The sequence below is a fragment of the Ovis canadensis genome, chromosome 6, assembly GCF_042477335.2.
Source record: "Ovis canadensis isolate MfBH-ARS-UI-01 breed Bighorn chromosome 6, ARS-UI_OviCan_v2, whole genome shotgun sequence".
Classification (NCBI taxonomy): Eukaryota; Metazoa; Chordata; class Mammalia; order Artiodactyla; family Bovidae; genus Ovis; species Ovis canadensis.
In genome coordinates this window covers 74,820,392-74,847,399 of record NC_091250.1, presented here as the reverse complement: position 1 = coordinate 74,847,399, position 27,008 = coordinate 74,820,392, and the positions used below count along the sequence as shown (strand labels likewise).

The 27,008-nt window shown below is 39.7% G+C and overlaps 2 protein-coding genes across 9 annotated transcripts in view; one reads left to right on the top strand and one right to left on the bottom strand.

Annotated features, from left to right (window-relative positions):
• RFC1 (replication factor C subunit 1) overlaps nt 1–14,405 on the top strand; it is a 73,081-nt gene extending 58,676 nt beyond the window's left edge. For 2 of the 3 annotated variants that reach the window (XM_069593863.1, XM_069593865.1), the window contains 12 exons: nt 1,250–1,362; nt 2,841–2,955; nt 4,407–4,498; nt 4,681–4,818; nt 4,967–5,062; nt 5,186–5,284; nt 6,357–6,511; nt 6,638–6,755; nt 8,398–8,543; nt 10,408–10,621; nt 11,798–11,989; nt 13,010–14,405. In XM_069593863.1, coding sequence (XP_069449964.1) covers nt 1,250–1,362; nt 2,841–2,955; nt 4,407–4,498; nt 4,681–4,818; nt 4,967–5,062; nt 5,186–5,284; nt 6,357–6,511; nt 6,638–6,755; nt 8,398–8,543; nt 10,408–10,621; nt 11,798–11,989; nt 13,010–13,093 — 1,562 coding nt within the window. In that variant the 3' untranslated portion in view covers nt 13,094–14,405. The remainder of the gene's footprint in view (nt 1–1,249; nt 1,363–2,840; nt 2,956–4,406; nt 4,499–4,680; nt 4,819–4,966; nt 5,063–5,185; nt 5,285–6,356; nt 6,512–6,637; nt 6,756–8,397; nt 8,544–10,407; nt 10,622–11,797; nt 11,990–13,009) is intronic. The other variant, XM_069593864.1, reaches the window with a different exon arrangement.
• Nucleotides 1–27,008, bottom strand: part of WDR19 (WD repeat domain 19) — a 124,934-nt gene that overhangs the window by 26,530 nt on the left and 71,396 nt on the right. For 2 of the 6 annotated variants that reach the window (XM_069593861.1, XM_069593859.1), the window contains exons 33-36: nt 25,816–25,966; nt 24,073–24,196; nt 22,606–22,682; nt 22,155–22,279 (exon numbers count right to left, since the gene is read on the bottom strand). In XM_069593861.1, the coding sequence (XP_069449962.1) occupies nt 22,168–22,279; nt 22,606–22,682; nt 24,073–24,196; nt 25,816–25,966 (464 nt within the window). In that variant the 3' untranslated portion in view covers nt 22,155–22,167. Of the gene's footprint in view, nt 1–4,278; nt 6,058–15,624; nt 17,414–22,154; nt 22,280–22,605; nt 22,683–24,072; nt 24,197–25,815; nt 25,967–27,008 lie in introns of those variants that run through there. The other 4 variants (XM_069593860.1, XM_069593857.1, XM_069593858.1 and 1 more) reach the window with 4 other exon arrangements.

Here is a 27,008-nt window from a genome sequence, read left to right as displayed (position 1 = left end):
GAAGAGTGTGGACAGGGATTCCCATCCCTAGAGGAAGGGATAGCTAAGACAAGACTTAGAAACTCAAGAGGAGTTAGTTAGCTTGGTGAAGGGAGGGGAGTGTCAGGTGGGAGAGCACACGTGGACCAAGGTCTGCGACATGTGAGAGCAAGACCCCCTAGAGGGCCAGAGAGACTCGGGGGGAAACGTGCGAGTAAAAAGCTGAGGCATGCTGCAGAGTAGGCAGCCTAAGAACCCCAGCAGCATGTTTGCTTTTGCTAGGCATGGAAAATGAATGGTCATATATATATATATGTCCACATATATATTTAATGTCCAAAGTATGTATTATTGGAACCGAAGTTTCTAATCACAAATGCTAGTAGTCTTGAATTCCAGCCACAACCCTAGGGGATATTTTGTGAGAAATAGAAAGGAGAAATTTAGTGAGCATCGTAGTGAATTTCCAAAGTGATGGCTGGGTTATTCGCAGCAAGGTTGTCACTAGACATTGGTCAACAGTGCCAATTTATTTTATTTATACTATTTAATAAATAATATAATTTTGATGATAGAGTTAAACTGACCCCTTTTCTCTGTCAAAACCAAATAAAATGTGGTGTAAGTGCTTTATGTGCCTAAAGAAGAGATTTTAAAGGCTTCAGGCGAGCTGTAGTCCCTTTCCCCATGCCTGAGGTAGGCTTAACCATCTCTCTCTCTCAGTCCTTGTGTACGTATTGAGCACCTATTATGTTCCAGGCCCCCATGATAAGGAGAGGAGTTGAGCTGGGCAGGACAGTTGCGGACGCAACATCTTCAATTCATTCTTTTTGTGGCCATTCTTGTTACTATTTATTAAGACATGCCAGGCTCTGTGCTCAGCTTGTCCATCCTCACAGCTTCCCCTCCAGGCACATCGCTGTTGTTCCCCTCATTTTACAAAGGAGGAAACAGACAGGGGTTAAATCACCTGCAGCTCTCCCAAAACCCAGGTAGTCTGCTCAATGACCTATGCTTTTGTAGGAAAGGAAGCTCATAAAATTAATGTTTGTTTTGAAGTTTTTTTATTTGAGTGAAGATGAGGTAGGGAGTAGAATTTCACTAAATGCTCAGGAAAGTTGCTTAAACTTTGCAAAAAAAAATATTTTGCAGATTTTCAGTGAAACTGGAGGACTGCTCTTGATGCTAACTTAATGCACAGTTATTCCTGTCATTCCTACATTTCTGTTAGGTCATAGAGGTTAACATTCTGGGATTTCTTTTTCCCTAGCAGCAAAGTTTGGTAAATTTGCTGGCAAAGATGATGGGTCCAGTTTTAAAGCAGCATTGCTCTCAGGTCCTCCTGGTGTTGGCAAAACAACCACAGCTTCTCTGGTTTGTCAGGTGGGTATTCTGTCATTACTTTTCTAAATTCTAACCTCTGCAGTTTGCTTTGGTTCTGAGCCTATTTGTCATTTTCAGCCTTTTAAAAATATTGGTAATTATAATAATAGGTGATATTTGCTTGTGTGCCAGGCCGTGTGCAGATAAGCCCTTGGGTGCATAATCTTATAGATAATATGTCTTACAGACTGTTACAGATATCTTATATGCCCCGTAGGAAAAACTCTGTGTACCGAATATATGTACTCTTGCCATTGCCACGTGACAGATGAAACAGATTTGTAGAGGAGGGTGGTGGCAAAGTGTGAACCCAGACAGTCTGATTCTTCACCACTGTGGGATCCTGCCTTTGGTCTTGTCTCTACGGTTGCCACACCTCTGGACAGTGAGAGCGTGAGGCAATGGAGCAAACCAGGACTCTTGTATCAGAATGTGTGCTAAGTCACTTCAGTCATGTCCAACTCCTTGTGACCCCATGGACTGTAGCCCGCCAGGCTCCTCTGTCCATGGCATTCTCCAGGCAAGAATACCGGAGTGGGTTGCCGTTTCCTTCTCCAGATCTTCCTGACCCAGGGATTGAACCCAAATCTCCTATGGCTCCTGCGTTGCAGGCAGATTCTTTACCGCTCAGTCGCCAGGGGAGTCCAGATGTTTCAGGATGGTGTGAAACAATGCATGAAGTAGTATCAGGAAAGTTAAATGAGAGATTTTAAATTTACTTTATTACTGGATTTCCCAACCCTTTTCCCATAGGTTGATGTTTTTGTTTAGTACTTTTTATTATAGACCAGACCATAAATTTTTAGCTTGTGAATAACTATATATTTTCTACTCTATTATTTAACATTTAAAAACAAAAAATGTTTTCCCTAGTCTTTACAATTGTGAAAATGACGCCCTTTTCCCCCTTTATTATTATCATTACTTTTTTGTGGAATTAATGGTTTTACATAATGCCTTAACATAATGATCCCTTTTGGGAAATAAGCCCAAGTTAGTTGATTTTTCACAATTTGAGAGGGAGATTATATATTGGGATAATTTGACACAGAACAATTTATAGTTTATCTTGAGTCAGTGTTTACTTTTTGTTATCTTAATGTACTTTTTCATATCTTAATTCTGTATCTGGTATTGAAATTTTGGGGTAGTTATATTTAATTCTTTTGGGGACTTTAAGAAGCGAACTTAGTAAAATTGCTTGTTCAGATATGCTCCTCCAGATTAGTTATATGTAGCAGTTGAGGTTTTAAGACCATACTTGCGTGTGTATTTATGTGTTGTATTATGTATGTATATGATATTTTTTAAAAATATCTCTTATTATAGTTAATCTCATTATCTATTAGTGTTCACTGTATCATTTTACCCATGGTTACTTATGTGACTTTTCTAGCCTCTTTCTTAATTGCTTTGTTTCTGTGGGGAGAGTTTATAATTTGCATTGTGATGGCAATGTTTTCCAACGTTTTGATTAGGAATTGGGGTATAGCTATGTGGAACTGAATGCAAGTGACACTCGGAGTAAGAACAGTTTGAAGGAGATTGTTGCTGAGTCACTGAATAATACCAGCATCAAAGGCTTTTATTCAAGTATGTGGGTTTCTTTTTTTCTTGGCAGAGGGGTTGGGGGGAGGTTATGTAAGAAAAATGGGTTCGTTTCAGTGTTCAATAACATTACTATGATTGAACATTACTATGTGCCAAGCACCCTGTTAGATCCTGGGGTTACTGAGAGAAGGACATAACCCTGAGAGGCAGTAGTTAACTGTTTCTTGTTTAGGTCTTAGTGGTTTCTGAGAGTGTGATTAAAAACATGTATGTGGACATAATTACGCAGATTTTAGAGGATTCAAGAGTGAATCCTGTGAAGAAAGTTAATAAATAACTAACAAAGTGTGATGAGTGAGGAAATAGAGGCCTGTAGATGAGGGAATGGTTCTATCTGGGACACTGGGGATAGCTACCATGAAAGGGTGACATTTGTTCAAAGGGCCTTGAACAATGAGAAGGAGAATAGTTTGCAGGAGGAAAAGATTGTTTCAGGCCAAGGCAGTAGAGGAGGACACGAGACACAGTATAAAAGTGCCGCTGTTTCCAGTTGTAGCTAGTGGTCTGGTGTGGCCAGAGTTTATGGGGAAAATAGGGTACTCAAGTTACAGACCATGCTGTGTATTTAGAATCTGTGGTATTTTGCATGGTCACTGAGTGGTAGAGATGATTGTTAAAGAGTTTGCTCAGAAATGTCACACATAATGATTATCGGGAATGTAAATTGGTGCAACTCTGGAGAGCAATCTGACAGCATTTCTTGAAGTTATTTAATAAATTATACATACCCTTAACCCAGAAATTCTGATTCCTGGAATTTAGCAACTGTTATACTTATATATATGCAAAATGATACATCCATGTAGGGATCTTCATTTCATACAATTCATAATAGCAAAAGATTGAAGGATCTTCATATTACATCAGTGAAAAGTGATTGATTTTTGATGTGTGTGTAAAATGGAATATTACAGCCTTTAAAAAATGAGGTGTTCTGTATCTATAGATAAGTAACAGAATACGAAAATATATTAAGTGGTAAAACCAAGGTGTGTGTGTGTATTTTAAAAATAGAAATTCCATTTATTTTTTTTGGCCATGCCATGTGACATGCGAGATTATAGTTCCCTGACCAGGGATCAGACCCACGCCTTTTGCAATAGAAGTGCTGAGTCTTAACCCCTGGACCGTCAGGGAAGTCCTGAAGGTATATATTTTTATGTACACGTTTTTAACGTGTAGGATATCTCTTAAGGGGTATGTCCCTGAGTTTGTTTACGTCATTTGCCTCTAGAGAGAGAAACTGCATACCCTAGCGGACAGAGGTGGGAGAGAATTTCACTGCTTACTCTTGTGCCTTTTGAATTTTGTATCATGTATCTATGTTATTTATATATATGTGTATATAGTTGTTTTTTTTTTTTAAAGCAGCAGTGTTTGAGCAACAATTTTTCTTTTTGTGTCCCATCCCATTGCTTCCCACCATGGGTCAGGTGGAACAGTCCATTCAGTAGGCACGAGGCATGCTCTCATCATGGATGAAGTAGATGGCATGGCTGGCAATGAGGACAGGGGAGGAATTCAGGTAATGAAAGACTGTATTTCTGTAGTGGTACTGTTAATTTTTAGGTTTTAAAAAAATTTGAAGAGCTAATTATAATTACGGCAATTAAGACATGTTGCTGAGGAGGTTTTAAAACCTAAAATACATACATTTTGTGATTTTTTTTTAACAAATTATATATATGTTGCAAATTTGCTTTTTAGGAATTAATTGGCCTGATAAAACATACAAAAATTCCCATTATTTGTATGTGCAATGATAGAAACCATCCCAAGATTCGCTCTTTGGTTCATTATTGTTTTGATCTTCGTTTTCAAAGACCTCGGGTTGAACAGATTAAGGTATGATAATTGGAATTTTTTCTCCATCATACTGTCCTGTATATTTTTGGGTCAGTTTTTTAAAGTACCTGATAAATACTTTAAAATATCTGATTATGTGAATTTAAAAAAAAATCATTGAAGGTTCATTCTCCCTTGTCAATTTCAGGGTGCGATGATGTCTATTGCATTTAAAGAGGGTCTAAAGATCCCCCCTCCAGCTATGAATGAAATAATTTTGGGAGCTAATCAAGATATCAGACAGGTAAATTAAATATATGTTATATAGCTGTTGACAGTTCTTTTGAACTGATGCCTTTAGTGTTTTGGGGATAGGGAGTGGCAGTGTTTTCCTATCTTGACAGTATCTTGCTTGTGATTCTTTTAGGTTTTACACAATCTGAATATGTGGTGTGCACGAAATAAGGCACTAACCTATGACCAGGCCAAGGCTGATTCTCACAGAGCCAAAAAGGATGTCAAACTGGTAAAATGAATTTCCATTTCCTGCTTTCTTAGCCAAAGCATTTCTTCTCCTATCAGTATTAATCTAATGGAAATAGTTATTATAGTTCATAGAGACATCTATACAACCTATGGATATTTATAGTAAACAAATATAGATATAGCTGCTAATAGCTTTTCCAGAGTCCCTTGTGTGTGGGCTTCAGGTTTTGAATGGTTTTGAAACTTCAGAATAATCTTGTTTCAAATGGTTTATAGTTGACCTCTCTGAGACTAGAGGTCTATATAAATTGAGATTTCCTAGGTATGTCCTGTCCCCAGACTTGTGTATAGTGTCCCCTACTGTCAACGTCCCCTACCAGAGTGTTATATTTGTTATAACTGATGAACCTACACTGACATATCATTATCACCCAAAGTCCATAGTTTAACATTAGGGTTTGCTCTTGGTTTTATACATCCTGTGAGATTTGACAATGTGTAATGGCTTGTATCCACCATTGTAGTATTGCACAGAATACTTTGACTGCCCTAAAAATCCTCTTTGCTTTGCCTCTTCATCCCTCACTTCTCCCAACCCCTGGCAACCACTAGTCTTTTTACCGTTTCTGTAGTTCAGGTTTTTCAGAATGTCAGACGACTGGAACCATATAGTGTCACCTTTTCAGACTGGCTCCTTTGACTTAGTATCCATTTAAGGCTTCTCCATATCCTCTCATGTTTATAACTCTTTTTCCTTCGGTGCTGAATGGTAGTACAGTGTTTGGATATACCATAGTTTATCCACTCATTCACCTGTTGAAGGACGTCTTGGTTACTTCTGGGTTTTGGCAGTTTTGAATAAAACTTCTGTAAGCATTCATGTGCAGGTTATTTTGTGTTTTCAGTTCATTTAGGTAAATATCAAGGAGCACACTTGCTGGATGGGATGATAAAGAGTTTTGTAAGGTCTGTCTTCCAAAGTGCCTGTAACATCTTGCATTCCTACCAGCAATGAAATGGAGTTTCTGTTGCCCCACATCTTAGCCTGCGTTTGGTGGTGTCAGTGTTTTGGATATCGGCTGTTCAACTAGCTATGTCCCTCTCTCTTTTAGGGCCCGTTTGATGTTGCCCGGAAAGTGTTTGTAACTGGAGAAGAGACTGCTCATATGTCACTTATGGACAAGTCAGATCTCTTCTTCCATGATTATTCAATAGCACCCCTCTTTGTCCAGGAGAACTACATACATGTGAAGCCCGTAGCTGCAGGGTGAGTGTTCAGAGGTAGTGAGGAGTTAGGATCAGCACCCTCGCAGCCCTGTGAAGGCCAGGTATCCTGGGAGGGAGGGTGTGGAGTGTTAACAGTGGTGTAACTCAGACTGGTGTATTCCTGCAGGGGTGACATGAAAAAGCACTTGATGCTTTTAAGCAGAGCAGCAGACAGCATATGTGATGGTGATCTAGTGGACCGTCAAATCCGGAATAAGCAAAACTGGAGTCTTCTGCCCACACAGGTAAGCATAGGGCTCCCCTTAAAGTGTAGACTCTGCTTTAGTTAGAACAAAAATAGCTTTTAGCTCCTGTAATTATTTGAATACCAGATAAACATTTAAACTCTTAATGGCAAAAATAGTCTTTTATAAAGTATCCCATGGGCACTATTCTGTTTCTTAATCTAGCCTTATTTTTCAATGTTTTTATATAAATGGACATATGGAATAGGAAAGTTAGATTTTGGTCATAACGGAGAAGGCAATGGCACCCCACTCCAGTACTCTTGCCTGGAAAATCCCATGGATGGAGGAGCCTGGTAGGCTGCAGTCCATGGGGTTGAGAAGAGTCAGACACGACTGACCGACTTCACTTCCACTTTTCACTTTCATGCATTGGAGAAGGAAATGGCAACCCACTCCAGTGTTCTTGCCTGGAGAATCCCAGGGACGGGGAGCCTGGTGGGGTGCCGTCTGTGGGGTCGCACAGAGTCGGACACGACTGAAGTGACTTAGCAGCAGCAAGATGTGAATCTAGTTTCATTTGCTTTCTTTTATCTTAAGAATCCATTTCTTTCTTGTCATTCTTGGCTTTCCCACGTTGTTACTAAGTAGCTTATTCTTAAAGAAATGCAGGGCAGATCTATAGCCACTTTTCTGATACGTGAATTCTGATCTTCTTTAATTTCCTTGCTACAGAGGCAGTTTTATATTGATTACTTTATCTAGGTTGATATCTTTTACTCAAACAGAATTTTGCAAACTTTCATCGTTAAGACTGTTATTTGCTCTTGAGTTTTGCATATGTAGTTATGGACCTGAGTAACAAGCAAGGGACTGCTGGAAGGTCTACTCTTCTTTTAAAGATACCTTTTTATTTTGTTTTAGAAGTGTTCATTTTTCTCTGTACCTAATAATTCATTATACCTGTGAGGATTTATCCTAAAGAAATAATGCTAAACACAGCAAGAACTTAATGTGCAAAAATACTCCCTAAAGCATTAATTCTGATAGTAAGAAATGGGAGAAAATCTCTATGGTCAGCAATAGGAGTCTGATTAATTATGGTAAATCCTCTTGATGGTATGTTCATGCAGCCTTTAAAATTATAAATATGATCTAATATAAAGAACACTAATGCCAGAAAATTGTTAAAGCAGGGTAGAAAATTTATGTATAATTCCAGCCTTAAAAAAGTTAAAAACTGTGGCTATAAAAGATAACCAAGGATGCCTATAAAAAAAGAACTTTCCTCAAGTGCCGGTTTACTTATTTCTCTATTAGATTTTCCATGCTTTGATTGACCTGGGTCTATCAATATATTTTTCTTAAGACAGTCGTATCCCTCTTAAAATATTTTCTGTGACATTGACCTGAAGTAACTGGTGTGTTGAGATCAGCTGGCTGAGGAGGCTAGGTCGGTGAGATGACCTCTGAGGCCATAACATGTTTTGGTCCAAGGCATTTACAGCAATTAGTTGTTTTCTCAAGTCGAAGCTTCCCATATCAGCAAATCAGAGACAGAGGGAAAGGGCTTGACTGTCTTGGAATTGGGCACGGGGGATAGTGTTGCCTCTTTCCAGAGACTGCTTAGAAGCCAGCGGCTGCTAAAGAAGCAACTTAGTACTGGATTTAACTTGTGGACTGCAATTAATTTTTTTTTTAGGCCATTTATGCCAGTGTTCTTCCTGGAGAGTTAATGAGGGGGTACATGACCCAGTTTCCCACCTTCCCAAGTTGGTTGGGGAAATACTCATCTATGGGCAAACACGATCGTACTGTTCAGGACCTGGCTCTGCATATGAGTCTCAGGTAAGCAGTATTACTCCATGCTCAACATTTTAAAATCAGGGTAGTATATTTAGCCTTTATCTAATAACGACAGCATGAGTCACAAAGATTTGTGTTTTAGTTTTGATTTTATTACTAATTAGATAAATGATCATGGATAAGTTCATGGCCCTGAGTTTTATTATCTATAATTAGTGTAACACTTGCTTTATTACTTAAAAGGACACTTTGGAAAATAAAGCCAGATGGTAGATGTGCCATAATGTTAAGTTCTAAAACTGTATAAATTTGAGGGAGTGCTATTATTTGTTGTTATTGTGAGTATGTCTATTACCAGGAAGCATGCATAATGTCTTGGTCTCCAGAATACTTGATAGGAGAAAGAGAACTCTTTAAATAGATGAACTACTTTTTGCCTCCTATGCTAATAGTAAACTGACCTGGTCATTTGGGGAAGGGGATATAGTTTAGCATATTACAGAAGGTAGGTACTCAGATAATTGAAAACCAGTCTCTTTAGAGGAGTTTAAGAAGTTCAAAAATTCTTATTTGGTAAAATTTACAGTTTAGAAACGTAGAAAATGTATGTACACACAGATATTAGGTGAACTTTCAGTTCAGTCGCTCAGTTGTGTCCGACTCTTTGTAACCCCATGAACTCTAGCACGCCAGGCCTCCCTGTCCATCACCAACTCCCAGAGTTCACCCAAACCCATGTCCATCGAGTTGGTGGTGCCATCCAGCCATCTCATCCTCGGTCGTCTCCTCCTCCTCCTGCCCCCAATCTCTCCCAGCATCAGAGTCTTTTCCAATGAGTCAACTCTTCACATGAGGTGGCCAAAGTATTGGAGTTTCAGCTTTAGTGTCAGTCCTTCCAAAGAACACCCAGGACTGATCTCCTTCAGAATGGACTGGTTGGATCTCCTTGCAGTCTAAGGGACTCTCAAGAGTCTTCTCCAACACCACAGTTCAAAAGCATCAATTCTTTGGCTCTCAGCTTTCTTCACAGTCCAACTCTCACATCCATACATGACCACTGGAAAAACCATAGCCTTGACTAGACGGACCTTTAGGGATTCATTTTTAACCATGAAGTACTACTTGAATAATTGTATTTTCCTTTCTGGTCCCTGAAGAGAATATTAGTCTACTGTTAACTTTTATCTAAAACTGAACCAAGATGCGCCTTTCTTTTGTCCCTATAGAATTCTACTTCCTACTGTGTTCCCTCTTCATAGCCTGTGGTATGGGGTTTGTTTGTTTGTTTTTGCCACCCCTGTATTAGTTTTCTATTGCTGCTGTAACAAATTACCAAAACTTAATGTTTTAACATGAATTTATTCTCATCTTGAGATGGTAAGGTTATCCTGGATTATCGGGATAGGCCCAATGTAATTGTAAGTGGTTTTTTTTACCCCCCCAAAAAAAAGAGTGGTGAGGGAAGGCAGCAGTTAGGCAGAGATCTGAAGATGCAGCTTTTCCTCTGCTGACTTGAAGATGGAAGAAGGGACTGTGAGCCAAGAGACGTAGGTGGCCTCCAGAAGTGGGAAAGGGCTCTTTCCCCAGCTCTTCTTTTTTTTTTTTCAGCTCTTATTAATAAAGCTGAAGGCCTGCATCTCAGCTCTTTTCCTGTTCTCTGCCCATTGCTTTTTAAAGGTGAAGCATCACTTTGCCCAGGTGTCCCTCTCTGATGCTTCCACTGTATTTGTGTAGATACACTAATGTGTATCCATTGCCCTAGTGGTGTAAGTGCTAAGCTTTCCCTACTCCAGCTATTAATTAGTGAGCATTCCTCTGAGCTTTACTAAAAGTGGATTAAATTCTAGCTAACTGTGAGCTGGTGGTAGTTTGCCAGTGACTACATTTGTATCTCTTTTGTTTCAAGAACTTACTCCAGCAAAAGGACGGTAAACATGGATTATCTGTCACATCTAAGGGATGCACTTGTACAGCCCTTGGCCTCACAAGGGATAGAAGGAGTACAGGATGTTGTTGCTCTCATGGATGCATATTATTTGATGAAAGATGACTTCGAGAATATTATGGAAATTAGCAACTGGGGAGGCAGACCTAGTCCGTTTTCTAAACTGGATCCCAAGGTAAACTATGTACTCCACTGGTTCTCCAACAGTTTATAATTACCATATAGAGGGAATATTTCAGAAATGTTTTAGATGCTTTCAAAAGTTTAATTTTTTTTTCGTAAATGCTTTTTGCTTATGGTCTGCACTTTCCAAAGATACTATTTGAGTACAATATTTGACTGTGTAATTTATAGTTTTATCTTTGCTTTATGCTAAATGGGAAAGCATGATGTGAAATCTGAGGGGCCAATGTATTAATAAATGTATTCTTTATAAGGATGGGCAGATGAGCCTGGGGGGGGCGGTAACAGACACACAGACTTTTTATAATGAGCATGAAAAAACTAAAGTGACATGAATTTGTGATATCTAAGACCTCACCTGGTGCCTTATTTGGTGCTGTTCTGGAAGTTATATTTTCTGTGACTTGCCTTCTCTAGAACTTTGACCTGACTATGGGAATGACTATTAGGTAAATTCTCACGAGACATCCATTGTTAGAATTTTTGCACTAATTCAGCAGTTAGGTTTAGAAGCTTGAAGTTAAGACTTTTCAAGTTACCTAGTGTTTTGAAATAACCTGTTTTTGTGGGAAATGTAATTTATTTCTGTAGTAATTAAAGGCCACCTTTAGTCTGTACTTCATTGTAAATCTTTTTTGATTTGTTGGTTTACTGATCAACTTTGTCACTTTGTAGAACTGCAGAGAGCACTGAATAGAAAAAAATGACTTAAAATGATTATTAGAAATCTGCCTAATGTTCCCAAATACTGATTTTTAAAAAAATTTATTAAAGATAGTTGATTTACAGTTTTTTAAAAAATACATTTATTTGGCTGTGCCAAGTCTTCATTGCGGCACATGGGATCTGGTTCCCTGACCAGGGGTTGACTCTCGGCCCCGTGCACTGGGAGTACAGAGTCTTAGTCACTGGACCACCAGGGAAGCCCCTGATATACAGTGTTTGATTCTTACTTTTTGTCATGGGCTCTATTAAGAATGTCATGAAACATATGGAACTTCTCCATAGAAAAATGCATAGAGATAGACTTAACATGTACATGCATGCATATTTTACAAACAATTTCAAGGGGTTCCTAGGGTCTTTCAAGGCCTCTAGGCCTATAGAGTTTAAAAGGGTTGTTTGACACTTGAAGTTTTAAAAACCTTCCTCTATTCCTTTTGTGTAGGTGAAAGCAGCCTTCACAAGAGCTTACAATAAAGAAGTCCACCTTACTCCGTATTCACTCCAGGCAGTAAAGACACACAGACATAGCACAGGCCCATCACTGGATTCTGAATACAGTGAAGAGTTAAATGAAGATGACTCTCAATCTGATGAGAAAGACCAGGACACTTTGGAAACTGATGCTATGATCAAGGTACTATTTTAATATACTAGTAGGAGAAGCCACGATACTCCCTCAAAATAGCTTACCTTGTATGTAACTTGCCTTTTGAAATGATTCAGAGCCTGTTTAGCAAGTAGCAGAGGAAGCTGAGAAAGTTTTTTTGTTCATCACAGTTCCAAGGGTAAAGAAAGTATAGATTTTATAAACAGCTGCTTATAAGGGTGTAGGAGCCTGATAGCAAGAAAATAGGCCATCATATTGATGGTCATACTCTCTGTTGGAGAAAGGACTGTTTTGGGTTTTTTTTTTTCCGCTCTTGGTGTGTGCTTTACCCACAGACACATTTTCACAGCATAATTAAGAAAAGCATTTTTAATGAAACTATTCCTCCCTTCTGTTGTTTTTTTGCTATAGCTATTGAACTGCCTATAGAAACTTCTCAGAGCAAAACATCCTCATCTTTTCCTAGGAAAGATGAAAATCATTTATGGTGTCGGTCCACTGTTTACCATGGGCCAAGGCAAAGGAAATCTAGTTTGTATCCTCTTCTGTCCTTGGTGTGGGTGCGTTTATCATTCGTGCCCCTCGATTCTGTTTTGTATGTGTAGGGGTGGGGATAGTGGCCTCTCCAGTGTGGCTCTCACTAGTCTTGTCTAGACATACCACTCCTTCCCCTGCTCAGACTGTGCATTTGGATCTCTACTCTGAAACTGAAAGAAAAGATAATTCTTCACGAAAGCATTACTATGTGTGTAAATTATCTCTTGCTTGTTTTGTCTTTCCCTAAGTATATCTATACCTGAAGTCTAAGAAACTGCATATTGGGGAACATATTCTAGTTCTAGAGGCTAAATAGCTTTTCAGTAGTTTAAAGGCCACACACCTAGCCAGTTGTTAGTAAGCTCATCAAGGGTAGCCACAGCTCAGGATATAGGTGTTTGCAGCCTTGTTTCTTTATTAAGTTGCCGATAAAGATTTGATTTATTGTAGAGATCAACTTGGCCATACACACAAATGCTAACTATTCTGTGCATCTTTCCCTCCCAACAGAAAAAGACAAAATCTTCAAAGCCTTCAAAATCAGAAAAAGATAAGGAGTCCAGAAAAGGAAAAGGAAAAAGTTCAAAGAAATGAAACTCTTTCACTGTTGACAGCTACTTTTTGCTTACCCTGCTGACCAGTCTCAGCTGGTCTTAGAGAATATCTTGTTTTTCCAAAGGAACCACGTTTTAGTGTAATGGGAGAACCTCATGGTCTCATTGCAAATAAACGGTGGTACAGCTAGAAGGATGTAACTGGTAGGCTGATGTACACCTCTTATAGAGGTTATTAGGACTGTGTAGGTCCTCCACTGTCCCCTGTCAGTCTAACAAGATTGTACTTCAAAATGACTGTATAATCAGAATTAGAAACTGCGTGTGGGCTTTGGAGTCAGATTTTTAGTCGAGAGGAATATGTCTGGGAACAGAGGTAGTGAGGCGGCTTTTGTAGGCTTGCGAGTTTGTCCTGATGGCCAGTGTGGGACCAGTCCCGATTTTTAAAAGCATTGTTACTAGAACGTGGTGAACTTCTGTAAATGAACCATAATACAAAGTAATCACCACCTAGAACTGGGTTTTCTTTGTATATTGTCAAATATCTTGCAAAATATAAACTAGGAATAAAAATGTTTCACAGGCTACATGTACAGATTCTTAAGATTGTTATCTTGTACAATAAAATATTATGTTGGTATATTTTTCCTTACTAATTTGCAAATGATTGGATACAAAAGCTAACTATATTCCTACTAACCTCTTGTGTAAAACATGTAACTTTTGCAGTTGAAGAGTCAAACTCTCATTCCAAACATTGTTCCCCTGTGAAAGTCAACCACACGCACCTCTGCTGTGAACAGAATTTCATGGAGAGGTCTCTTTGTTTTTACTAGCGGGTATTGTGGCTGCAAAAGGATTGTCAGACATTCCTAACCTTCCAGAGTTTCAGCTCATCAGGTTCAAACCAGAAAGGCCTAGGCTGGCTCAGACTTTTATCTTCCTCTGGTTTCGGACAAAATGAACACAGGCTTTTGTTGACTCTGTCCTTGGGAGAGCCAGTTCTGTCCTCACAGGCTCCACAAACCCTGCTGGGATTTTAGATTGTACCTGCAGCTGCACTTGTTGAGGAGCCTTGAGGCTGTGGAACCAGCCTGGAGTTTGGGTGTCTAGCGATTATTTAATCTTGTCAGTAAATGCTCAGAGGTATGTGCTACTTCTGTGAGGTATGTGTTAAAAGGAATGTAAAATCTGGAATCTGTTCCCAGCCTTTAGGGAACTGATTGATTGTCTCTCTCACCTCTATAACAAGATTAAGTCTTGAGACATTTAAAATGTATTTACCAGTGTGAAAAACGTCTTCCATGTAGATTAAGTTCATTATGGGAATAAAATGTTTCCTTAAGCCTTTGCCTACTGAGCCATGTCCCTTTTGTTAAAGCCCTGTTTGAAACTTCTGCTTCAGTGAAGATTTCCTTGATTGATGCCTGCCTCACCTCACCAGTGGGGTGAGCATAAATTTCTTAAGCATATTCTTCTATCACTTTTGGATATGCAAGTTGTATCTGTTAACTTGCTCTGTGCTCCCCGGGAAAAAGACTATAATTGTAATCTCCTTGCACCCAGGTCAGCAGGTTGTGTCCTTTACTTGTTCAATATGATTTGGAGCAACCAGCAAATCCTTATTGGAGCCCCTGGAGGCCACACATCATCCTTGCAGCACACTTTCTTTTTTTGAAATCCATGGAATCTTGGCTATTTGGTAGTCTGTAAGAAACTGCTAGTTTATTACTACTTCTACTACTTTACCCTTCATCTTTTAAGTTTTGTCAGTCTTTTATTTGCAGCATTATTGGGCCTCTTGAAGTTATTAACAAGGAGTATACTGGTGTATGTATTGGGAAGAGTATCTTCCTAAATAAGTTTTGGTACAATTATGTTCATTAGTGAATGTCTAAGCCTCTTATGGGTAGGTTTAATGATAATGACTTGTATCACTTAGTAAGTAAGGCCAAGGCCTCTAGCCAGCCTTTGGGAGGAAAAAAGAGATTATAAAGTTGGAGGTATTCATATGGATACCTGGTGCCATAAAACGTCATTGGCACTTTGGTTTCTACCCTAGGCACCTAGGTACCTCTGTAATGCTCAGGATGCTGGTGGCTACCCTGTAAAATTGTATCATCTGATACATTCAGAGTTAGGCTACATGACCTTGTCTCTGCTCAGACTTTGGTACTTTGGTTTTGGATGGCAAGGAAGTATATACTCACCTGTATAGTATGGGGGGTACTATACTATGGGGAAGGAACCCTCAGGGCCACCTTGGGGAAGATACTGAATAACGTACATCTACAGCCTATGTCAAATGATTTAACTTTTGACAGCAATTCTGTACTACATAGTATAATGGCTCAGGAAACATAAGCTTATAGTTTCACTCATTCTTTCAAATATTGATTTTACTGATTTTTGATGTTTTTATTCTAGGACTGATTCTGCTAAATAGCCTTGATTTGTGTAAGCCTCTCACTTTAAACTTTTTAACACTGTTAACATCTGTGTTGTCTAAACTTCAGTGTTTCAAAGCTACTTGATTTCTTTTTCTGTCTTTAAATACAGGAAAACATTACAAATATTTAGTAAGTTTATTTTAAAGGGGATATTTCAAAATATAAAAGATATCAAAAAGCTGAATATTTACAATTATGTTATAGGTTACAATTATGTTATAGGTTACTATTAACAGTACAGAGTATTGAATATGTAAGACTCAGAAGAGGAAATATACAAAGTATAAAAAATAGCATGTTATATATCACTGTCACTCTACAGAAGTTCAAAGTGGTGACCTGGAGATGTGACTTTATTTTTTATGTATCCAGAAAGAACCATCCTTAATCTGCCAGGGGCAGAAACACAGCCTCTTGTGGAAAAACGTTGTCTTCTCAGGATCATTATACCTAAAAAGGCCAAAAAAACCCCCAAAAACCTCATATGCTTTTATAAGGGTTTCAAATAATAAACTGGCATTCAGTAATAAAGAAGCTAAGCATGGTAAAGATATTTTGCTCATTTCTGGATTGTGAAGCAGGATCACTACATGTAGGTGAGAAATTTTCAGTCTGTAATTAGTACTGAGTTTCAGTCTTGGCCTTTCAGTTGACTAAAATTGTATGGGCAGGTTGGGATGATGTTGACAACAGCCACCTTACTGAGAAGAATGAGGAAATGCAAAGTTAGTGCTCAGCGACTCAACCCAAAGAGACCCATGCCAAGACACATTACAGTTAAACTGCCAGAAGTTAAAGACAAGGAAAGAATCTTAAAAGCAGCAAAAGATAACTTGTTATGTACAAGGGAACCTCCTCCTCCTCCTCCTCCCCCCCATAAGAATGTCAGCAGATTTTTCAGGAGAAGCTTTGACAACATCAGGCCATTCTCTGCTAGCCTGTAAAGTGCTGAAAGAATAAAACTGCCTGTCAAGAACAGTTTTTCTGGCAAAGCCACCCTTCAGAACTAAAGGAGAGAGAAAGAATTTTCCAGACAAGGAAAAGCTAGAGGTTCATCACCACTAGACTGGCCTTACAGAAATGTTAAAGGGACTTCTTTAAGCTGAAATGCAAGGGCACTACTTAATAATAGGGAGATATATGAAATTGTAAATCTCAATGGTAAAAGTAAATACAAATTCAGACTAATGAAAGGTACTTATAACTAGTGTGAAAGTTAAACAAGAGTAAAAATAACTAATAATGTTTTATGATATCCATAAAGTGAATAAACTATGTATATAAACTATTCTATAGATATCCTTCTCATAATGCAAAGGCTTTCTAACTACAGTAATTTGTTAATGATACATAAGGTTCAGTTCCTGGTCGTGTCTGACTCTTTGCGACCCTATGAACCGCAGCATGCCAGGCCTCCCTGTCCATTACCAACTCCCGGAGTTCACTCAAACCCATGTCCATTGAGTCAGTGATGCCATCCAACCATCTCATCCTCTGTCGTCTCCTTCTCCTCCTGCCCTCAATCTTTCCCAGCATCAGGTGGCCAAAGTATTGGAGTTTCAGCTTCAACATCAGTCCTTCCAGTGAACACCCAGGACTGATCTCCTTTAGCATGGACTGGTTGGATCTCCTTGCAGTCCAAGGGACTCTCAAGAGTCAAAGATGTAAACTGTGATGTCAGAAACAGTGTGGATAAGGAGAGTAAAAATGCATTTGAACTTAAGTTGTTATCAGCTTCAAATAGACTATTGCATTTTACGTCAGTCTTCTTATGGTATCCACTCCAGGGTTCTTGCCTGGAGAGTCCCAGGGACGGGGGAGCCTGGTGGGCTGCCGTCTATGGAGTCGCACAGAGTCGGACACGACTGAAGCGACTTAGCAGCAGCAGCATGATATCCACAAAGCAAAACCTATAGTAGACAAAAGAATCTAAGCATACAACTACAGAAAACTGTCAAGTCACAAAAGGAGAGAAAGGAGCAAGAACAAAGGAATAACAGCCAGAAAACAAAATGGTAGTAAGTCCGTATCTATCAGTAACTATTTAACTATAAATTCTCTGATCAAAAGAGAATAGATTAAAACCAAGATCCATCTGTAGGCAGCCTACTAGACTCCACTCTAAGGACACACAGACTGGAATGGAAAAAGATAGGGAAATCGAAAGAGACCTGGAATAGCTATAGTTAGACACAATAGACTTGAAAACAAAGACTGTAATAAAGGACAAAGGAGGCCATTATATACTGATAAAGGGATCAGTCCACAAGAGGATATAACATTTGTAAATATAAAGCAAATATTAACATATCTCAAGGAAGAAGGAGCAATATCATAATGGTAGGGGACTTCACTCCCCCACTTTCATCAGTGAATAAATCTTCCTTTGACAGAAAATTAGTGAGTAAACATTGGTCTTAAATGATGTGTTTCACCAGATAGACTAAACAAGCATAAGTGGACAGATCACATGTCAGGCCACAAAACAAGTCTTAAATTTAGAAGACTGAAATCACATCAAACATCTTTTCTGACCACAGAAATACAAAACTAGAAATCAACTTCAAGAAAACTGGAAAATTTACAAATATGTAGAAATTAAAACATACCACTCAGCAACCACTGAGGTCACAGAAGAAATCAAGAAGAAAAAAAATCTTGAAAATGGCAATATTGTTGACCCTCCATATCTATGGGTTCTGTATTCACAGATCCAACCAATCATGGATCAAAAAAATTCAGGAGAAGTACCAAAAAGTTCCAAAAGGCAAAATGTGAATTTGCCACATGCTGACAGCTTTTTATATAGCATTTACATTGTATTCAGTTATATAAGTAATCTACGACTTCACTTTCACTTTTCACTTTCATGCATTAGAGAAGGAAATGGCAACCCACTCCAGTGTTCTTGCCTGGAGAATCCCAGGGACGGAGGAGCCTGGTGGGCTGTCATCTATGGGGGTTGCACAGAGTTGGACACAACGGAAGTGACTTAGCAGCAGCAGAGGTGATTTAAAGTGTATGGGAAGATGTGTATAGGTTTTATGCAAATACTACACCATTGTAAATAAGGGGCTTGAGCATCCGTGGATGTTGGTATCCACTAGGGGTCCTAGAACCAATCCCCCACGAATACTGAGGGACAACTCTACAGCAAACCAAACACAACAAAAACAAAAACACTTCACTTCTGAAAAGAAACTCAACAATAAATACCTACATTAAGGAAAAAGAATGATCTCAAATAGCCTAACTTTCCACCTTAAGAACCTAGAAAATGAACAAGCTAAGCCCAAAGTTAGTGGAAGGAAATTTCAGAGCAGAAATAAATGAAATGGAGACTAAAAAGACAATAGAAAAGTTCAATGAAACTAATAGCTGTTTTTTGTTTCTCAAAAGATAATAAACCTTTAGCTAGACTCACCAAGAAAAAAAGAGGACTCAGAAATGAAGGAAGGGATATGATATTCAACAACATGGAAATACAAAAGATTGTAAGAGACTTATATGAAACACTATAAGGCCAGCAAAATGCACAACTTAGAAGAAATGGATAAATTCCTAGAAACACACAACCTTATAAGACTGAATCGTGAGGAAATTAAAAAAATAGGCCAATTACTGTAAAGGAGATTGAATCAGTAATTTAAAAAATCTAGGACTAGATGGCTTCACTGGTGAATTCTACCAAGTATTTAAAGAATTACCTTCTCAAACTTTTTCAAACTCATTTGATACCAAAACCAGACAAGGAAACTACAAAAAAGAAAATTACAGGCCAGTGTCTCTGAACATAGTTGCAAAAGCCCTCAACAAAATATATGTGGTGTATATCTTGTGTATATACATATACAAAAGAAGGCAATACTGCTGTTTGCAACAACACGGATGGACCTTGAGGGCATTATGCTAAATGAAATAAGAGACAGGTACCTGTACTATCTACTTATGAAAAGTGAAAGTGAAGTTGCTCGGTCGTGTCTCTTTGGGATCCCATGGACGGTAGCCCACCAGGCTCCTCTGTCCAAGGGATTTTCCAGGCAAGAATACTGGAGTGGGTTGCCATTTCTTTCTCCAGGGGATCTTCCCAACTCAGGGATTGAACCTGGGTCTCCTGCATTGCAGGCAGACTCTTTACTGTCTGAGCTACCAGGGAATCCCCATCTTACTTATATGTGTAGTTAAAAAAACCCCACTGAACTCACAGATGCAGAACAGTTTGTTGGTTGTCAGAGGCCCAGGAATGAACGTGGCTGAAAGGTATAAAATTCTGGTTACAAATAAACCCCAGGTATGTAGTGTACAGCGTGGTGATTATAAGTTAACAATACTATATATCTGGAAGTTGCTAAGAGAGTAGATATTAAAAGTTCTCAAAAAAACCCTGTTAACTGTGTGTAGTGATGGGTGTTAATTACTGTGGTAATCATTTCCTAATATAAACACAAAATCATTATGTTGTATGCCTAATACTAACACAAGATGATTAATTATACCTCAAAAAGTTGAGATATTAAATACATATTAGGATGCTAAATATGTGATAATATGTTATGTAGCAACAGAAAAATAAATGGATCCCAATCATAATTTGAGCAAGCTTTTAAAACAGAATCTGACAAGCTGATTCTAAAATTTTATAGAGAAATGGAAAGAAAAGAGTAGTCAAAATAATCTTGGAAAAGATGACAAAGTTGTAGGATACACAATACCTGGCTCTAAGATATATTATAAAGTCACAGTAATCAAGACAGTGTAGTATAAAAATATGGGACATACATACTGAAAACCCAACTGATTTTCAATAAAGGCATGCAAGCAGTTCAATGAGGAAAGACTTTTCAACAAATGCTGTTGGAAGAGTAGATATCTACTTGAGGCGGAAAGAAATCTCAATCCCTACCTCACACTGTAAACAAAAATAACTTCAGGATGGATCACAGACCTAACATAGGCGAATATGCACCTGACTTCCAAGTAGGAAAATATTTCCTTAGACACAGACAGTCATAACAATAAGATAAATTGCTAAGATATAGTTCATCAAAATCTTCTGCTCATCAGAAGACCACTAAATATATGTATAACTGATTCACTTTGCTGTACACCTGAAACTAATACAACATTGTAAATCAACTCAGATAATACATAAATTAAGAAAAAGAATTGGGAAGCCACAGTGGGAGAAAATATCTGCAAAATAAATTTGATGAAGACATCTAGGACATAACAAATAAAGAACTTATATAATAAGACAATCATCTGGTAATAACAGGAAAGGAACAGCCTTTTCAACAAATGGTGCTGACATATCTGGCCATCCACATGCAGAAGAAGGAATTGGGGTCCCTACCACACATCATACACAAAAATAGACTGAAGACATAAATACAAGAGCAATAACTATAAAACTCTTAGAAGGAAATGTAACTGTAAAACCTTTGTGATCCAGGATTAAGCAATGGCTTCTTAGACATAACACCAAGCAACCAAAGGAAAAAAAAAACAGATAAATTGGACTTCATCAAAATAAAAACTTGAGTACATTAAAGGATACTATCTAGAAGATATCTACAAATAAGAATATATTAAGGATTCTTATAATTCAATGAAAAGATGAAATACCCAGTTAAAAAATGGGCAAATGATTTGAACAGTTCTCTAAAGAAGATATACAAGTGGCCAACAAGCCCATGAAAAGATGCTCAACATTAGTATCATTAGGGAAATGCAAATCAAACCACAGTGAGATACCACTTCACACCTACTAGGATGCCTGTAATCAAGAAGGCAGACAGTAACAGGAGTTGGTGAGGATGAGGGGAAACTAGAACTCTTTATGGTGCTGGCGGGAATATGAGAGACTGCAGGTGCTGTAGAGGAAGCAGTTTGGAGTCCAAGGAACAGCGAAAGGCCAGTGGGGCTGCAATAAGTAGAGGAAGAGGCTGGGGCCTCTTTGTGTTTTCACTTGCAATCAAAAGCTCCACCTGCGGAAGGGAGCCAGCTACACTGGAGGTAGACTGAAAGGACCTGACCATGGACTGGGTGACTGGGGGTTTCCAGGTTTCCATCCTGATCAGCTGGTTGGATGGAGCTGCAGTTTACTGAGGGAGTAAAGGAATGCAAGAACAGGTTTTGTGAAAACCGAGAAGAGCTTTTGGCAGGGGCTTTTGGCTTCCCAGCTAGAGACTGCATTTCCCCGCCTCCCCTGCAGTGTGTGTGGCCACATGAATAGGTTCTTCCCAGTGGAGAGTGGAAGGGTTATGTGCTGCTTCTATGCAACAAAAATGAAACTTGGAAGGAAAAATGGGAATTTTTCAGGTCTCTGGAAACAAAAATTTTTACAATTACTCTCCTGAGTTACAAACTAAAACAATCTCCATTTTAACAGCTAGCTATAGTTTTAATGAACTGGTTAAAAAGAAACCCATGTGACTTGATAAAATACACTCCGGTTGGAATCCATGATGCTGTTCGGTCAAATAACCTTTGTCACCATGGAGACTGTATAACCTGCATTTTAGTTTGTTGTTCAAATCTGACAGGTTCCATGATGCACAAAAAGGAACCAACGGCAGAACACACTGTAAAGCTGTGTCTGCCCTGTGGATCCCGTGCCCTGAGAAGGTGAGTGGATGACCTGGTACTTACTCGCACATGCCGCTCATTGCTCCACTTCTGTCCGCAGGTACTGTGTACAGTCAGAGGTTTTTTTCAGTTGATCCAAGCTTAATCTTTCTGAACACATAGGACATGTGCTTTCAGTGCTTAACATGCTGTTTGGGGAGGGAAAGGCAGAGTAGATTAAATATATAATATTCCTTTACCTTTGCATTATTGTGATACGAAAAACTGTTCCTTTCTATGTCTTAGTACACGTTCATCACACAACTTAAGAATTAGGAACATTCAGTCTTATGCAGTAGTCCCTTTAAGGAAAATGTTCTCAGAAGTCATAGAAGATTCTCCCAAGAAGACAATTTGAGTCTTTAGAGATTTTTAGGAAATGAACAAATAAAGAGACCTCAGTAGAAACTGGCTGAATAAAAGGTCTATTTTTTGATAATAAGTCTGTATGACTAAGTGAAATGATACAACTTACACCTTGAATTCTGAGTACAGAGCAGGGAAGTCACAATGTGGACACACCGTCCAATCATCCTTCAACATATGTCGACCCTGGAAACAGTACATTGAAGAGTAAACCTCATCTTTGTTCAAATTTCCCATGTTACTCAATTACAATACATGGTTACAGTTAAAAGCCAAACCTCTAAATCATGATATAATAATAATGATAGGTGGGTAATTGATTAAGAAGAAGAGATGACATCAAAAGGACTAAAGCCAGATTTTATCAAATTTGTGTATAAAAGAATCATCTTCAGTATTGTGACATTACCTAAATTTATTTTCATTTAAAATAAAGCTTATGTTAGTCTAGTGATGAACAAACATTTTAATATTTTCTAATAATAGGTCTTAGTTTTAAATAGATGAGGACAACAGTGGAAACAGTGGCTGGCTTTATTTTTCTGGGCTCCAAAATCACTGCAGATGGTGATTGCAGCCATGAAATTAAAAGACGCTTACTCCTGGGAAGAAAAGTTATGACCAACCTAGACAGCATATTAAAAAGCAGAGATATTACTTTGTCAACAAAGGTCCATCTAGTCAGGGCTATGGTTTTTCCAGTGGTCATGTATGGATGTAAGAATTGGACTATAAAGAAAGCTGAGTGCGCAAGAATTGAGGCTTTTGAACTGTGGTGTTGGAGAAGACTCTAGAGAGTCCCTTGGACTGCAAGGAGATCCAACCAGTCAATCCTAAAGGAGATCAGTCCTAGGTGTTCATTGGTAGGACTGATTTTGAAGCTGAAACTCCAATACTTTGGCCACCTAATGCAAAGAGCTGACTCATTTGAAAAGACCCTGATGCTGGGTAAGATTGAGGGCAGGAGGAGAGGAGGACTACAGAGGATGAGATGGTTGGATGGCATCACCGACTCATTGGACATAGTTTTAGGTGGACTCCAGGAGTTGGGTGATGGACAGGGAGGCCTGGCATGCTGCAGTTCATGCAGTCACAAAGAGTTGGACATGACTGAGCGACTGAACTGAATAATAGGTCTTAATATTAAAGTTTATAGTAAAAATCACCACTTAAGTGCTACAGCATGCCAGGTATTGAATTAAGACTTCATATTCATTCTCTGGTCAACCTGCAGTTCATCTCAATAGACGAGAGATTATGATGGAGGGACCTAGTGAGGTAAAAGGCAAAGCGCACCAAGTTATACAGCCAGTATGTGGCAGAAAGAGGACCTAAGCCCAGGACCATCTGATCTCCAACTCTGGGCTCTCCTGCTCTGCAGGGGCTCATACTTAAGTTATTATATGCCTTGAATACAACTTTCAGCTTTGTTGATCATGCAATTATATGCTAAATGTTGCAGGAAATTTGAGAGGTAAGATTATTTCGGAAGCAAAGAATGTGTTAACACATCAAGTATTCAAGCGGGCTATAGATTATATATATGTAAAGAAAGGGAAATGATAAAGAAACTTACTGTTGCAATGCAATATGGGATGTTATTTTTACACCCAGGACAGAGGAGTTCACACTCTGGGAGGAGAAATTCACAGAAGGGACATGGGGTTGTGGCCTCTTCTGTCTCGGATGTATCAGGTCTCCTGTGAGGAAGAGTCACATGAATGCACCTGTTTCTTCATAATCAGGTCCTGAGACTAGAGATACAAGCTAGAGACTATGGGCCCATGAGCCAGCATAATCAGGTCCTGAGACTAGATACACAAGCTAGAGACTATGGGCCCATGCGCCAGCCCGAGGAGGAGCAAGAGGAATGAGCGTGGTTCAGACCGCTGCATTCCACGGGCGGCCTCTGGTGGGGGTGGGTAGAGGCCACAGCACAGTATGTGCAGAAAGCATGCCTGGGTCTGGCTGTACCCTGTCTCCCAGATCACTGGAGCAGTGAGCCCGCTACTTCGCTCTGTGTTCTGAAGTGGTAAAGGCTGTCTAGGGCTGTGCAACACAACTTTCCGTGCTGGCGGCTATGTTCGAATTATGTGCTCACCAATATGGTAGCTAGGAGCCACATACAGCTATGAGTGCTTGGAATGTGGGTAGTGTGAGAAACTTTTACATTTTATTCACTTTTCAACGTAAATAGCCCTATGTCCAGTGGCTACCACAGCAGACCTCACAGCTATAGAGCACTCGTGTGGGGCGAGATCCAGTGCCTCCCCAAACTGGCACCAGGCTGGTGTGGCATGAACCTGGGGGTCTATGCCTTAGCATTTTCTCCCCACTTCATTTCCCACGCTGGCAGGCATGCTCGGTCCTGATGATTTGGCCTGAAGCGCCTTAGGCTTATCGGGAGCGGTCCATGTAGCCCATCCAGGTGAGAGTTGTGTGCCGTGAGCCCAGCTAGCAGTCAGCGGTACCTGGTTTCCCTTTGCCGCTACGGGCGCAGCCGTCGCGCTTGGCTGACATGGGGGTTCTGGGTCAGCAGGCAAGTACACCCGAGTTCCCTGGCCAAAATGGGACTAACAGGCGCCCCAAATGTCATCACTGTGGCCCCAGAATTACCACGTGATTGCAACTACCTTCTTTTGTAAAGTTGAGCGCTACGTTCCCTGAGTTTCCCTATAGAGAGTCAGATCACTGTACTGCTTTCTGAAGCGGGGCTGTGACTTGTGTGCCTTTGGAGCTACACAGGCTTTGGAAATGAACTCTCTTGGCAATAGGCTGTGTAATTACCAAGTTGTTTACACTGAGAAGCATTCACTCTTTGTCCTTCCGTGGCCGACAGTGTTTGCTGTCTACCTAACAGCCATCCTGGCCAGCAGAGCTTTGTTTTTACTCAGAAATATGCATCGCAGCTAGAAGGAGCCACTCAGCAGAGGACTAGCCAGTAAGAGGTAAACGCAATGTCTTTCCTAACTAACAAGGCAAAAACCTTCTCGTCTTTGGATTTCCCTACTTCTTTCTTGCTGCCTTGAACAGGGTACGTGATGTCAGACAACCACAGCTGTGCAGCTGTGAGGCGGGAACTTTTTTTGTCCTTGGTGATAAGCAGGACAGAGGTACCAGCCTGGGACTGCAACACCTTGTGTATGAGTCAAACAAATCCTGACTTATTCAGGTCGTCGCTGGGTTTCCTGCTCCTGATAGCTGAGTACAATCCTAATTGTTATCCCCAATCTGTGTTCTTATTCAGTCCACACATTAGTAGCTGTGTTCTGAAAAATATACTTGTGATCAGACAGTAGGAATGGTTGTCCCCACATACCTGACCATCGCCTCGATCTTCTTTTTGTATTTGGCATCTATCTTGTTGCGGTACTCGGGCCTCATCAGCATGGCTGCGAAACTGAAGGCCGAGTTCTTCAGGCCGGCCCTGTGACACTCGATCACAGTGGACGTCAGGATGGGTACGATGTCTGCAAAGCAAATGGAGGAGCACTGGCATGATGCCAGGATCGCCTCTCTCAATCTGCCGTTACTGGCAAAGAACCTGTGATGGACTGTTTGAGGAGGAAAGGGCACAGCGGTGGAATCGGGTGTCTTTCCTCTGGTGAGACTGTGTTTTGCTGTTAACACGGGGCCCCACACTCCCTTGAGGTAACCTTTGGCATGTTTCCTTTCCTGCCTCGAAGATGAAAGTTCTGCATTTGACAGGACAGCTGATGAATGAGTGGGGAGATTAACAATTTTATGCACTAACCTGAGTGCACTTGTTTCTTCAGGACAGATACCTAAAGTCGATTTATTGGGTCAAATAGCATAACTTAAAAAATACACACGGAAACTTGCGCACACTCAGTGCAAACTGTCAAACTGCTTTCTGGACAGACAATGTTTGTTCCCACCAGCAATCAGCAGAGTGCCTGTCTAGCACACCCTTTGCCAGCCACATACAGTTATTTAGTCTTTTTCATGTAATAAAAATGAACTCATTTAAAGAACGGGGTGAACTGTGACCTGTGAGCTAAATCTGGCCCTCTGTTTTTGTATGGTCCATGGGCTTTTACATTTTTAAATGGTTGGAAAAAAATCAAAAGAATAATAATTTGTGACGTGAAAGTTATAGGAAGTTCAGATTTTAGTATGCAAAAGAATGAAGTTCTGTTGGAACACAGCTGTGCTCATTTACGTACGGTTCAGGCCAAAATGGCAGAGACTGGCCCACAAAGCCCCAAGCCTTCGATATCTGACGCTTTATAGAAAAAATTGACCCTGTCATAGAATGTGACAAAATCTAATCACTGAAAAATGTTATGACGACATGTCTTAGAATACTGGGACCTCTTTCAGAGGCAGGGACCTACAGTGGTTGAGAACACAGAATAAGACTTATTAGCTGACGGTATGATCGTGGGCACGTGCCACCTCACTTCTTTAACCCAAGTTTGCTTATCTGTAAAGTAGAGAAAATAGGACACGTGTGCAAACTGGAGCCTGGTAGCCTGAAAAAGACCTGCT